At 36.7% G+C, this 13165-nt stretch overlaps 1 protein-coding gene across 3 annotated transcripts in view; it reads left to right on the forward strand.

Annotated features, from left to right (window-relative positions):
* The window catches only part of SPAST (spastin), a 90811-nt gene that overhangs the window by 51072 nt on the left and 26574 nt on the right, over nucleotides 1-13165 (forward strand). For all 3 annotated transcript variants that reach the window (XR_012473421.1, XM_074209673.1, XM_074209672.1), the window contains 2 exons: nucleotides 5506-5580; nucleotides 7697-7768. Coding sequence is in view for 2 of the 3 variants with exons in the window: in XM_074209673.1 (XP_074065774.1) it covers nucleotides 5506-5580; nucleotides 7697-7768 (147 nt within the window). In the remaining variant the exon portion in view is untranslated. The remainder of the gene's footprint in view (nucleotides 1-5505; nucleotides 5581-7696; nucleotides 7769-13165) is intronic.

Consider the following 13165-nt stretch of genomic DNA (forward strand, 5'->3'; position numbering starts at 1 on the left):
CATTAAAAAATTGTTTATGATAAAAGGATTATAGATTCTAAGCTGACAGGGGAAGTTAATAGAGTGGTCTATTACAATTAGTGTTTTGATAACAATAAATCAAAGTAACTAGAATTAGAAAAAGGAAAGGAAACTTCTTTGAAATGTGACCTCATTAATGCTTAAGAATTACTCTCCAAAGTCACTGAGTTTACTAAAGTGAGCAGAACGACAATGAGTGCCAGGGAGACATCTGAATTCCCAATACACTTTTTTTGGGGGGTGGGGGGTTGCAAGGCAATGGGATTAAGTGACTTGCCCAAGGTCACACAGCTAGGCAGTTATTAAGTGTCTGAGGCCAGATTTGAATTCAACTCACTCCAGGGCAAGTGCTGTATCTACTATGTCACCTAGCGGCTCCCCAATACATTTTTTAATTGCCATTGGAAATGAATGGTTTACTGATTTTCTTTTCATATATACATATTTAATGTTATTGTGAATTTGAATACTTATTAAAGCAAGATTTGCAGTCCATAGACATGTTTCTGTTTTATGAATTCCAAAATAATGTAAAAGAATCCTTCATTTTTTTTCTTTTTAAGTTTTTTTTTTGCAAGGCAAATGGGGTTAAGTGGCTTGCCCAAGGCCACACAGCTAGGTAATTATAAAGTGTCTGAGACCGGATTTCAACTCAGGTACTCCTGACTCAAGGGCTGGTGCTTTATCCACTATGCCACCTAGCCCTAGAATCCTTCAAGTTTTTAAACAAAAATATAAACATTCTTTTTCAGATAAAAGGATCTTGGGAAGACCTTCTTGATCATTGTCTTCATACTTTTTTGAGGAAACTTGATAGGGTTCACCAAGGGGACAGTTATTCTTTTTATTTATGGTTCAAATTATGGCTATTGCTTTTATCTTGTCTTTGTTTTTATGTAGAGTGAGATCTTTTTTTTCTTTGAAGCTACTGAAAAGAGCCCTGCATTTTAAGTCAGAGGACCTACTTTCAAATTCCCTTTCTCTCTCTCTCTCTCTCTCTCTCTCTCTCTCTCTCTCTCTCTCTCTCTCAGTATCTTTGTAGTCTTGGGCAAATCATCTTAATCTCTTCTTCAATTTCTTCATTTTTATATAAAAGGACCTCTATATCCCTTCTGGCTATAGATACATGATCTTGCCTTAAATGTAGCCAAACCGCATGGATTACCGATTTGACTGACTTCTGTCAGCAGTTGTATGAGAGAATCAAATACAAGAAGATCAAACCAATATACACTGAAGTGATGAGTATTTATTAAGTGTGGTTTTTAAATACCTGCTGAATTTTATATCTTTTTTTGAGCGAAACATTTCTGGAACCATAATGGAGTCATGGAGAAAAATGATTCTGTCATTACTCAAATTTTCTTTCTCTTAACTTTCTTGGTAATCTCACAGGAACATACTTGAAGCAAATAGTAGAATTAAACTATTTTGTAACCTTGTACTAGGCATATTCCCAGAGCAGTAACGATGAACAAACCCAGGCTGGAATGAAAGAAAATACCCATGTGATGACAGTTATATTTGCTTTATTGTAGAATTATGGGGTAACAGAACATATAATTAAGCAGTCTGATTGATTTCAAAGTAATTGATTCTCTGACCTCATTTGTTTATAGTTTGTTAGAAAGTGTTGTTTAAATTTTTTTTTCACAGACTTTTAGTGGATGTTGAAAAGAATAATAGGATATCCCAGACTGTGATATTTTCCATCATCTCAGAAAATCCTCTTTGCAAATAATATTCCTTATATATTTTCAATGGAGAATGTACTCTGCCTGTCTAGCATTTGGCCAAGAGATGTTGGCATGGCAAAGATGAAGTCTATGGAAAAGACTGCTGGGACAACACACTACTATTCTGATCCAGGCAGTGTTACTAAACCCTTCTACTTTAATTTCTTCAGCTATAAAATGGCAACTGTGATACTTGGATTGTTGTGAGAAAGTATTTTGTCAACTGTAAAATTATAATTAACTATCATTTGTTTCCTACATAATGTGATTTGAATGGTTTTGGGGATGGGTCTCCTAGTTAATGTTATTACTGACTTTTCAATATGTGAAATTGCATTCTTATTTTGACTAAGGATTTTCATCTTCTTGGATCTTTTGTTGAAAATATAAATAGACTTGGAAGGGATGGAATGAAATGGAAAAGTATTTATTTATTAAGCCACTTAGTCTGTGCCAAGTGCTATAATAAAGTCTTAGAACACAAATAAGAAATTGAGATGCTTCCTGCTTTCAAGTTCTTTTATTTTCTGATTAGAAGAGACATACACATGTTTCTTTAAGGCAGAGAGAAAGGCCAAGTAGTACTTAGGGAAGTTAGCTAAAGGAGGTCACCCCTTGTTCAATATTCCTTTGGTCCCATATCTGGTCTTTTTGTCTCCTCTCTCTTCTCCTCCCATTTATTGTATGGTCCTGTTAGATCAGTCTTCATAACCTCAGCATGTTATTCTCTTGCACAAGAACTTTAGTAAAGCTTAAACTTCATGAGTCAAGACTTGCTATTATTTGGTTAGACTTTACCTTTTTTAGTCATTAATCCTGTTTCTCTCTTTTGCAGTACTTATCTTTCTTTACCTCTCTGTAGCTTATTAGACCACCCCTTTCCTTCTCAACTCCATTTTATTCGTTGATCTTCTTGACATTGTTGTATCATATTTCTCTTCCTGACTCTACCTTTTGTGTTTCCTCTCTAGGATCATTATCCTTAACCTGCCTCCTAAGCATAGGTATATCCCCCAAACTATTCTGTGTCCTCTGTTCTTTCTCTTAATTTTCTTGGTAATCTCATAGGAATACAGTTATCTTTGGAGATAACTCCCAACTCTCTTCCTCAAATGATGTTACTACAAAGAAAAGTAAAACTGTTTTGTGACATTGTACCAGGAATATTCCCAGAGAAATAAAAATATTCAAGCCAAATTGTAATAAAGTAATAGATAATTCATATTATCAGGATTTTGTTCATGTTATTCTAGAATTATACAGTAACAAATTATTTAAATAATAAAATTGATTTGAAATTAATGCGTGATACACAGAATTATTTGTTTCTAAATTGACAGACTTAGATCTCCCCTTTTCCATTTGTTCTTTTTGGGGGACTGGACATTTCCCCCTTGTGTTTCATAAATATTCCAAATTTAACTTGACTGAAATAGAATTTTTCCTAATGTCTCTATTTCTGTTGAAGGAGATGACCTGTTCTAATTTATCCAGGTTCAAATCGGCAAGATCCTTGATACCACTCTCCCATATCCAGTTATTTGCCAGGTCTTCTTGATTTTGTTCCTTGCTCACAGGACCAGTATCCACATTTATGCCAACATTGTTTCTTGACTGAATTTGCTTTTCTTTTTTTAAAATTTTATTTATTTAAGGTACTGAGGTTAAGTGACTTGCCCAGGGTCACACAGCTAGACAGTTATTAAGTATCTGAGGTTGGATTTGAACTCAGGTCCTCCTGACTCCAGGGCTGGTGCTCTATCCACTGTGCCCTGTGTTTTTCTTTCTATCACTTGATAATTAGTAAGTTCTTAAATAATAATAAATACTAAATAATCTTCCTGCTTCTGGCATCCCCATTCTTGGCCATCCTCCTCCATACAACTATCAAAATCATCTTCGTTCAGCACAAGTCTAAATATGCAATTCTCCTGCTCAAGAAACTGGAGTGACTCATTGTTGTCCAAAGGACAAAATGCAAATTCTTTGGCATTAAGAAATGTTCACGGTCTTATCTCAAATTTTCCAAATTTATTTCATACTAGTCTCTCTCATGTACCCTGTGTTGAATCAAAGCAACCTATTTGATATTTCCCATCTATGACATTCTGCTTCATTTAGATAGAGCCTATATAATTTTTGCCTTATTCCTAGCATCTTGTTGGTGCCTTTCAAGTGCCACATTCTTAATATTTATTTATTGAGTTGAATTGAATGTAACTACACACATGTATAATCGATCAAAAGTATAACCAAACCAAACAACATGTCCTCAAAACATTTAATTTCATCACCTCCACCAGTTCCATGTACCCGTAAAGCTTTTCTTTCTGCCATCTCTACTTGTTTATACCCATGTGTTAAGGTTTATATTAAAAATCATCTCATATGTTCTTCCTGCCCTTAGAAAGGCTTTCTGTATAAGTAATTATAATTAATTACAGCTAAGGTCTATATAATACTCTATAGTTTTCAAAGGTCTTTATATAAGATATCCCATGTATTATCATTGGGCTGTTTTGACAATAATTTGTAAAGCAATCAGCACAGTGACTGACATGTTAGCTGGTGGTGGTGGTGGTGGTGTTTATGTCTTCAAAATAACACTGAGGTTGATGCTATTATTATCTTCATTTTACAGATGAGGAAACTGAGTTTTAGAGAAGTTAAATGACTTACCTGGATCTTACAACTAGTAAATATTTAAGTCAGAATTAAAATTCAGATCTTCTGACTCCAAGTCTCTTCATTATCCTCCAAACTTTTTCATATGTACTTCTTTTATATCAGTAACCTTTTCCTACCTTAATAATTATTTGTTTGTTTTTCTTTCTATCACTTGGTAAGAAGATAGGGAATTTCTTACTCATTTTTACCTCCCATTGTGAAGCCCTCAAATAAATTAGTCTAATTGGAAATATAAGCAACATCAAATTTGATGCAAATATTATAAAATAAATAGTACTATAAGAAATAAAAATTAATAATCGAATGAATGCATTAATAATAGCAGAAAATGTCATAATGCACTAAACTACATGAAGGTTTTGAATTTTTAAATTTTGTTGAAATTTTGAAGCAGGGTAGGATCATTGTGGGCTCCATATCTCCCTGGAGGAGGTAGAGTTTGGGGGGGGGGTAGGACTTGGGAAAAAAGGAAGGGGATGAAGAAGATAGAAGCATTAATGTATTTATACAATTAACTTGCAAATAAATTTAAAATTCTAGTCAATGATATTCTCATTTGAGTTAATATCTCCTAGTTCGCTTTTGTGTAACTTGTATGAACCTCTGTCTGCACTTAAAACTTTTGCTTTACTTTGGCCTAGTTCGTTCTTTCGCCATATTTATCTTTAATAAAGAATCAGTGAGGGGCAACTATGTAGTGCAGTGGATGGAGCACCAGCCATAGAGTCAGGAAGACCTGTGTTCAAATTCAGCCTCAGACACAGTAATTACCTGGTTGAGTGACCTTGGGCAAGTCACTTAATCCCATTGCCTAGCAAAAAAACAAGAATCAATGAAAGCTTCTGTTCTATCTAATTAAAAATGTTTTATTCTTTGTTGTAACATCTCCATGGGTTTTAAATTCTGAAGTTGTCTATCTTGGAAAATAATGAAAATATGAAAATAATTTGGACATGTTTGTCTTGTTTATAAAGTTACCTTTTCTAGTTTCCCCGATTTAGTGATTTTTTAATTCACTGTAGAACAAAATAACTGAAATATGTTCTTGTATTTTTAAAAGTTATTCACAGGACTTAGAGCTCCAGCTCGGGGATTATTGCTATTTGGCCCACCTGGAAATGGAAAAACTATGCTGGTAATAAATGCTGTTATGTTTGAATCTTCCATATTTGAGGAAATATAGAAATATATTCTAGAAATCATTTTTCTTTCCTAGATAGTTTCTCTGATTTTTCTTGTTAAAAGATTTATTGCTAGAAACTTTGGTAATATTGAAGTAGCTACCTGTAATAATATTAATACTGGAGAGGATTTGTGGTGCAGTGGAAAAAAAGAATAAACTGTGAGTTAGAACTACATTCCAATTCCTCCTTTGACATTTGGTGGTATGATCACTGGCAAGTCACTTATTTGTTCCGTACCTAAGCTAACTTGTAATAACTCATGAGATTACAATTATTATTTTCCTGATTTTACTGATGAAGAAAATTGATGTATTCCCTAAAGAACTAAATCCCCTAAAGTTGGGGATTCAATAGCAAATATTTTTCTTAATAATTTCACATAATTGTATCTGGGTAGAGTTATCCTTTCTATATCTCAGTGTTCCCTATTGAAGTTTTGATATATGAATCTGCATGACAAAAGGCAACCATCTTATTCCAAGACTTACGTAAAAGTTAGGTTTATTATAAGAACATGTTTGTGGATCCCAAAGAATTCACAGTCCTATCAGAAATTTATGTATTTATGATAGTACAAAAAAGGAGAAAAAAAAAACAGGAAGAGGCATGGCATGGGAGGGAAAGGCCATGCAAAAAACAGATTCTTTTCCTTTGGAAATACTAGACTATGAAGATAAGAGTGTTCACTTAACTGCAAAGGTCCCCAACTGACTGGTTCCTATCTTGCCTCCCAAGAAATCCACCTTGAGGTCCAAACAGCAAATTAAGTCACCTTGGGAGGGCTTTGTCCTTGACACATTCAGAGCTTCGTAAATGCTCTGGGACCAGTGTTTCTGGAAAATAGGGCCTCTGAAAAAGACAAGGATCTTTTAATAGCCGTTAACATCTATTAGAAATCAAATGGAAATTTGGGGGAAATTATATGTAAGTCATTGATGACACATGATGAAGGCCATCAGATGACACAGAACCTAGGACCAAATATTTAACCCAGATGTTAAAATAGGGTACTGTAAACACCCTATAAAAGAAAAAGAAAAAATTCAGATCTCTGTTACGAAGAGAGGGCCAAAAATTTTTATGTGGATTTTCCAGCTTGCAGGAGTACAATATTCCTAACCCTGGAATATAGAAGGGATAACTGTAATTTTCTTTTTGATGTAATCTTTTTCTGCTTCTCATCTTTTCTATTAAAGACCTCACAAACATATTTACATGAAGGCAAACATGCAGTCTGCTTGATATGTGTTTTTGGACAAATGAAAGGAGTGGTAGGATAATTTTCATTGTTTTATGATTTTGCATTAAAAAATATGAAAAGCAACATGTCAGAGTGGCTAGAAGACTGACTTTGTAGTTTGGAAGTCTTAGATTAATGTTCTGTCTCCAAAATACATAAATGTGGGCCATTGGGAAGTCAATTAATTTCTCAGTGACTCCAGGCTGAAGCCTATAAAATTGCTTGGCCAGTCCATCTTTGGAGACAGAATTAAAGTCATAAGTTTTCCACTTGGAAATAAATCACCTCTGGACCAAATAACATTGTATACATTGTGTCTACATATCCTAATGTATTGAATACTTTTTTAATTTTTAGCTACTTAGCAGATTAAAAAATAATGAGCAAGAGATACATAGATTTTTGTTAAAGTTATACAAAAAACCTGATTGTAAAAGTTTTCCAGACTTTTTCTCCTTGCCAAGTTTCCAGGTGTTTCTGATTGTCTGGATATCTTTGCCCCAAAAAAGAGATTTAACAGAAACATGGCACTGTTTTTTTGCTGACAACTCAAAACTCCTTTTTTTGTCAGTTACCATTTCTATAATGGAAAGGAGAAAAGCTAGCACCTCTTCTTTTCTTAATACTTTTAAGAGAAGCTTCCCCTTTCACATAAATGAAAAAAAAATAATTGTATTACATGTCTTTAATTCTTAGACCATCTTTGTTAGCTATTTTAACATTCCAAATTAGGTCTGATTTAAATAGTCTATCATGCTGCTTCAAATCCTTATTTTAATATCTGCTCATGTGACTTTACACCTGCTTTTTTTTACATTTTTTAAAAGGCCAAAGCAGTGGCTGCAGAGTCCAACGCAACTTTCTTTAATATAAGTGCTGCAAGTTTAACATCAAAATATGTGAGTAAACTATTTTCAGTATTCTTTAAGTAACTTTTAATATATTAAACACTAATACTGTTAGTATAATAAATGGGAATGTTTTCTTGGCCTCTTATATCCTTGTTAAAGTTATAACTAGAAGTTATAAAATTAAAAGTAGCTAGTTTATTTGTATTTGTTACTCTCTTAATATTTCCCCTTTCTGGAATATAATCATTTCACCCCTAAATGTTCAATTCAACAAATGTTACTAAGTACAAGTATCTAGTATACAAAGTAAAATATGAAATGATCCTTTCCCTCGAAGAGCTTACATTTCTTCTGAGAGAATACAACATGTACAAAGTAAATACAAAATATATAAATATGACTATAAAACGTTTAAAATGTGTCCTCAAGAGGGAGAGAGCACTAATTGCTTCTGGGAGAAAATCAGAATCTATTTCATGTAAGAAGTAGCATCTAAAGTATGATTTGAATGACGTTAAGGACACAGTGAGAAAGTGGTGAGGAGATAGGGCAGTCTGCTTGTGCAAAGATACAAGAGATAACAGGTACAAAGAATTTTTTGTATAGAGAATTAGTTGGCAGCCTGATTTAATTCAAATAGAATTTCCATAAAGATGAATAATGTAAAATAAGAATAGAGAGCTAGTTGGTAACTAGAAAGCAAAGAGTTTTAAGTTCAAGGATAAAGGTTTTGCTTTTATCCTAAGGGGAAGGGAATAGTAGATAATATTTGTTGCTAGAAAGGAAGCACCCAAATTCTCCAAGGCTTCCTACTACCCTCCTCCTCAGATTTTATATATGACCTTCCTAAACCCCTTCCCTCATTTCCCTCATTATTTACATCTTAATTTTGTGTCTATTTTCCTTTTGCTTTATGATGTCTATGATGATATTTCAGAAATAGCTTAATATTGCTATTTCAATATTGAGCTTTTAGAGAAGCAGTATATGATGTTACACAGCAGACATGTTACCAGAGTTAGTGCCAGGCAAAACTGTGAATATCATAGTTCAACTTTTGCTTCCAATGTTCAGTCAATAAAGAATAGTATTGTGCATGGTACGGTGTAGAAGTACTGGGGATTGATTGGTTGGTTCTTCTCCTTCGTTATCCAAGAAGGCCAAAATAATATCACTATGTTTGAGGAAAAATTAGCGTGTCCGACTGTGAGATCAGAATACTCTAGCATATGTTGGACACAAATAGTCCATGTGAACACCTGGGGTAGGTACTCTAAACTTATGTATGTCACATTTCCTTTGAGCTGCTTTACTTCTGCCTTCCTCATAGAGTACAGCACCCTCACTGATAAGGATGCACCATGCTGGGTGGTTCTGTGCCAGTGTCTCCCATGCTGTACAGTCAATTCTAAAGTTCTTTAATGAGACTTTTAACAGTGTCTCAGTATTGTGTCTTCTTATCCCCTTGTGAATGCTTCCCTGTGTGAATTCTCCATAAAATAGGTTTTTTTGGCAAGCATATGTCTGGCATTCTAACAGTCCAGCCTATTGTGGTTACCATATGCACCCTTTTTCTAAAAATTTGGGGTCTAAAAATTGGGAGCTTCTTATATAGTGCTTGTAGGTTTTTTTACTTGTATTTCTCACTTTTTCATGCTTGTCTTGGTGCTCATTGTTTCACATTTGTTAATGGTATATAAGGTTACATTTTGCCATGTACTGCCCAGAAATGACTCAGAAAAGATTATGTACAGTGCTGAATTCAAGTTCAAAGTGATCCAGTTTGCAAACATGAATGGAGGGGGGGGCAGAGCCAAGATGGTGACAAGAAGGGATCAAGTCTTAGGAGCTCTCTGATAAAAACTCATAAACTAAGGACTCTAACTAAACTTTCGAGAGACAGAACCCACAAAGGGACCTAGTGAGGCAGTTCTCCTACTCAAGGTAATCTGGAAAAGAGCAGAAAGGCTCTGCTCCCTGGGGCCGGAGGGGTGGCCCGCCAGAGCCAAAGAACTTCAGCCTCCCGGAGGCAGCCCCAGGGTGCTGGGAGCCTCAGCTCACAGCAGCGGGGGAGTCGCCTGAGGTGCACCCCAGGGAGCACCGGCACAAAGTGGGGGAACAGCGGGGGAGCAACACGTGGAGCCCAGCCCCCAGGGCACACAGAGAGCAGCCTGGTTTTTCGGCAGCCTAGACCTGGAAACAGAAGCAGGTGGAGCCGGTAAGCATGAGCCCATTGAGCTGAGGGAGGGGAGTGAAGAGAAACTGCAGAGCTCTGTCCTCTGCCTCTGGAACAGGACTCTGGGGCTCTGACCACATTCAGATCCTGATAGCAGTCTAGCCCCCCCCATAGAACAGCAGTGCCCCCCCCACCTCAGCCCCGTGGCAGAGGGAGGTGCTTATGGTCATTCACAGACCAGGAGGGAGGACAGAGCCTCACACACTGAGACCCTTGTGGGAGTGTCCCAAAAGCTCAGGAAGCATCCCAAAACCAGGTTCAGGCTGGGAAAATGAGCAGAGAAAAAAGAACACCATTGAGAAATATTTTGCATATGACTCCAAGAAGGATCAAAATACTCAGTCTGAAGATGAGCAAGCACAAGCTCCTGCATCTAAAGACTCCAAGAAAAACAGAAATTGGGATCAGGCTATGACAGAGCTCAAAAAAGACTTTGAAAATCAAGTGAGAGAGTTAGAAGAAAAACAGGGAAAAGAAATGAGAGAGATGCAGGAAAAACATGAAAATGAAGTCAGCAGCCTAGTCAAGGAAATCCAAAAAAATGCTGAAGGAAATAGCATGCTAAAAACCAGCTTAGGTCAAATGGATAAAACAGTTCAAAAAGTTATGGAGGAGAAGCATGCTTTAAAAAGCAAAATTGGTCAGATGGAAAAAAGAGATAAGAAAACTCTCTGAGGAAAACAAATCCTTCAGACAAAGATAGAATTCAGGGAGATTGATGAATTTACCAGAAATCAGGAATCAATACTTCAAAACCAAAAAAATGAAAAATTAGAAGAAAATGTGAAATATCTCATTGAAAAAACAACTGATATGGAAAACAGACTTAGGAAAGATAATTTGAAAACTATTGGAATACCTGAAAGTCATGATCAGGAAAAGAGCTTTGACATCATTTTCAAAGAATTACTACAGGAAAATTTCCCTGATATTCTAGAAGCAGAGGGCAAAATAGAAATGGAGAGAATCCACCGATCCCCCCGAGAAAGAGATCCCAAAAAACCAGCCTCTAGGAATATTATAGCCAAGTTCCAGAATTCCCAAGTCAAAGAGAAAATATTATAAGCAGCCAGAAGGACACAGTTCAAATATCGTGGAGCTGCAGTCAGGATCACACAGGACTTAGCAGCAGCTACATTGGAAGCTCGGAGGGCTTGGAATACAATATACCGGAAGGCAAAAGAGCTTAGAATGCAGCCAAGAATGAACTACCCAGCAAGGCTGAATGTCCTCTTCCAGGGAAAAAGATGGACTTTCAATGAACCAGGGGAATTTCAAAGGTTCCTTTTGGAATGGCCAGAGCTGAACAGAAGGTTTGATCTTCAGATGCTGGACTCAGGTGAAGCATGGAGATTGGGGGAGAGGGGGGAAATATGAGGGACTTATGAGGATGAACTGCATGTATAGAAAAATGATACTGATAATATTCATATGAACCATTTCAGATAATAGAGCAGGTAGAGGGAGCTTTTATAGTTGAAGCACAGGAGAAAGCTGAAGTCGAAGATAAAATATGGAGTAAAAATGGAGTCAATGAGAAAAAAAGGGAAATGGAATGGGAGAAAGAAAAAGGAGAGGGCGAATAGTCCAAGCTATTTCACATAATAAGATTTTTTTTTTTATTACGAAGAGCTATTGCAATGATATGGAAGGGGGAGGCAAGGGCAATGAGGGAACCTTTGCTCTCATCAGAGATGGCTAGGAGAGGAAACAGCAAATATACTCAATGGGGTATAGACAACTAGAGTATGGAGGGGGGAGCAGGGGGAAAGGGTGGGGATGTGAATAAAGGAGGAGAGGATGGACCATGGGGGGACAGTGGTCAGATAGAACACATTTTCTTTTTTTACTTCTTGCAAGGGTCTGGGTTTGGATGGCCTGCCCAGGACCATAGGGCCAGGTGGATGCTGGGCCTCAAGGGTGGTATGGGGGCTCAGGACTTCTTGGCCCCAAGACCGGGGATCTGCCTGCTGCGCCACTCAGCGACCCTACAGCAGAGTCAGAGTGAAAGGAGAGAGAAAGTATAGTACATGGTAGTGGAGAAATAAGAAAGGAGGGAGTTGCGATCAGCAATGGCAACGTTGGAAAAATATGGAAGTAACTTTTGTGATGGACTTATCATAAAGAATGTGATCCACTCATGACAGAGTTGATGGTGTTGGAACAAAGACTGAAACACATTTTTTGTTATTATTTGGGGGAGGGTGCAGGGCAAGTAGGGCTGGGTGGCCTGCCTGGGACCACATAGCAGGGTGATCATTGGGTTGTCTGGGGCTGAATTCGGACCCGGGTGCTCCTGGCTCAAGGGGCCAATGCTCTGTCTGCCACCCAGCCACCCCTACTATTATTACTATTTTATTTTATTTTGGGTCTTTTTTTTTCTTCTTTTTGGTTTTTGCAGGGCAGTGGGGATCGGGTGGCTTGCATGTCACATGGCTGGGTGATTATTGGCTTTACGAGACTGGATATGGACTCGGGTGCTTGTGGCTCCAGGGCTGGTGCTTCGTCCATTGCACCACCTGGCTATACCTACAATTTTTACTATTATTTTTTTTTATTTTAATTTTTTTTTCTCTCCCTTTACTTTTTTGCCCAAGCAAGTCTATTTATATTCATGGGGGGAGGGGTATTTTGTTTACTTGTAAACAAGTATATTTTATTAATGTAAAGAAAAACATTTGTACAAAACGAGAATAAAAAATAAATTTAAAAAAATTATATCATAGGGTTATAGATTTAGAACTGGAAAAGGCTTCAAAGATTATCAAGGCCAACCTTTCATTTTACAGATGAGGAAAGAGAGGAAGCAAAAAGACTTTGTGACTGACTTACCTAGGGTTGGCATGGGCTGCAAATATCTGAAGGGGGATACTGGGCTGTATTTTTCAAACCTTAAAGTCTATGTAAATATCAGTTATTGTTATTATTATTATAATCTCATGTCTACCCTTTTGGAAAGTTTACAACTTACTTAATAAAATAATCTCTGTTATTGTGTTTATTAAAAACAAAATGAACGGAGGACTTCCAGAGCAGAGCCAAGATGGTGGCGTGAAGCTAACATGCTCCTGGAGCTACAGATAAATGAAGTCTGTATTCTGACATTCAAACTACAGATCCCACCAAGAAAAGGAGAAAATTCAAAGAAGTTTTCAACTGTAGATATTGTGGAGGATCTTCAAAAAAAATCTGTCTCTTTGGGGGAAAAG

The sequence above is a fragment of the Macrotis lagotis genome, chromosome 1 (genome assembly GCF_037893015.1).
Source record: "Macrotis lagotis isolate mMagLag1 chromosome 1, bilby.v1.9.chrom.fasta, whole genome shotgun sequence".
NCBI lineage: Eukaryota > Metazoa > Chordata > Mammalia > Peramelemorphia > Peramelidae > Macrotis > Macrotis lagotis.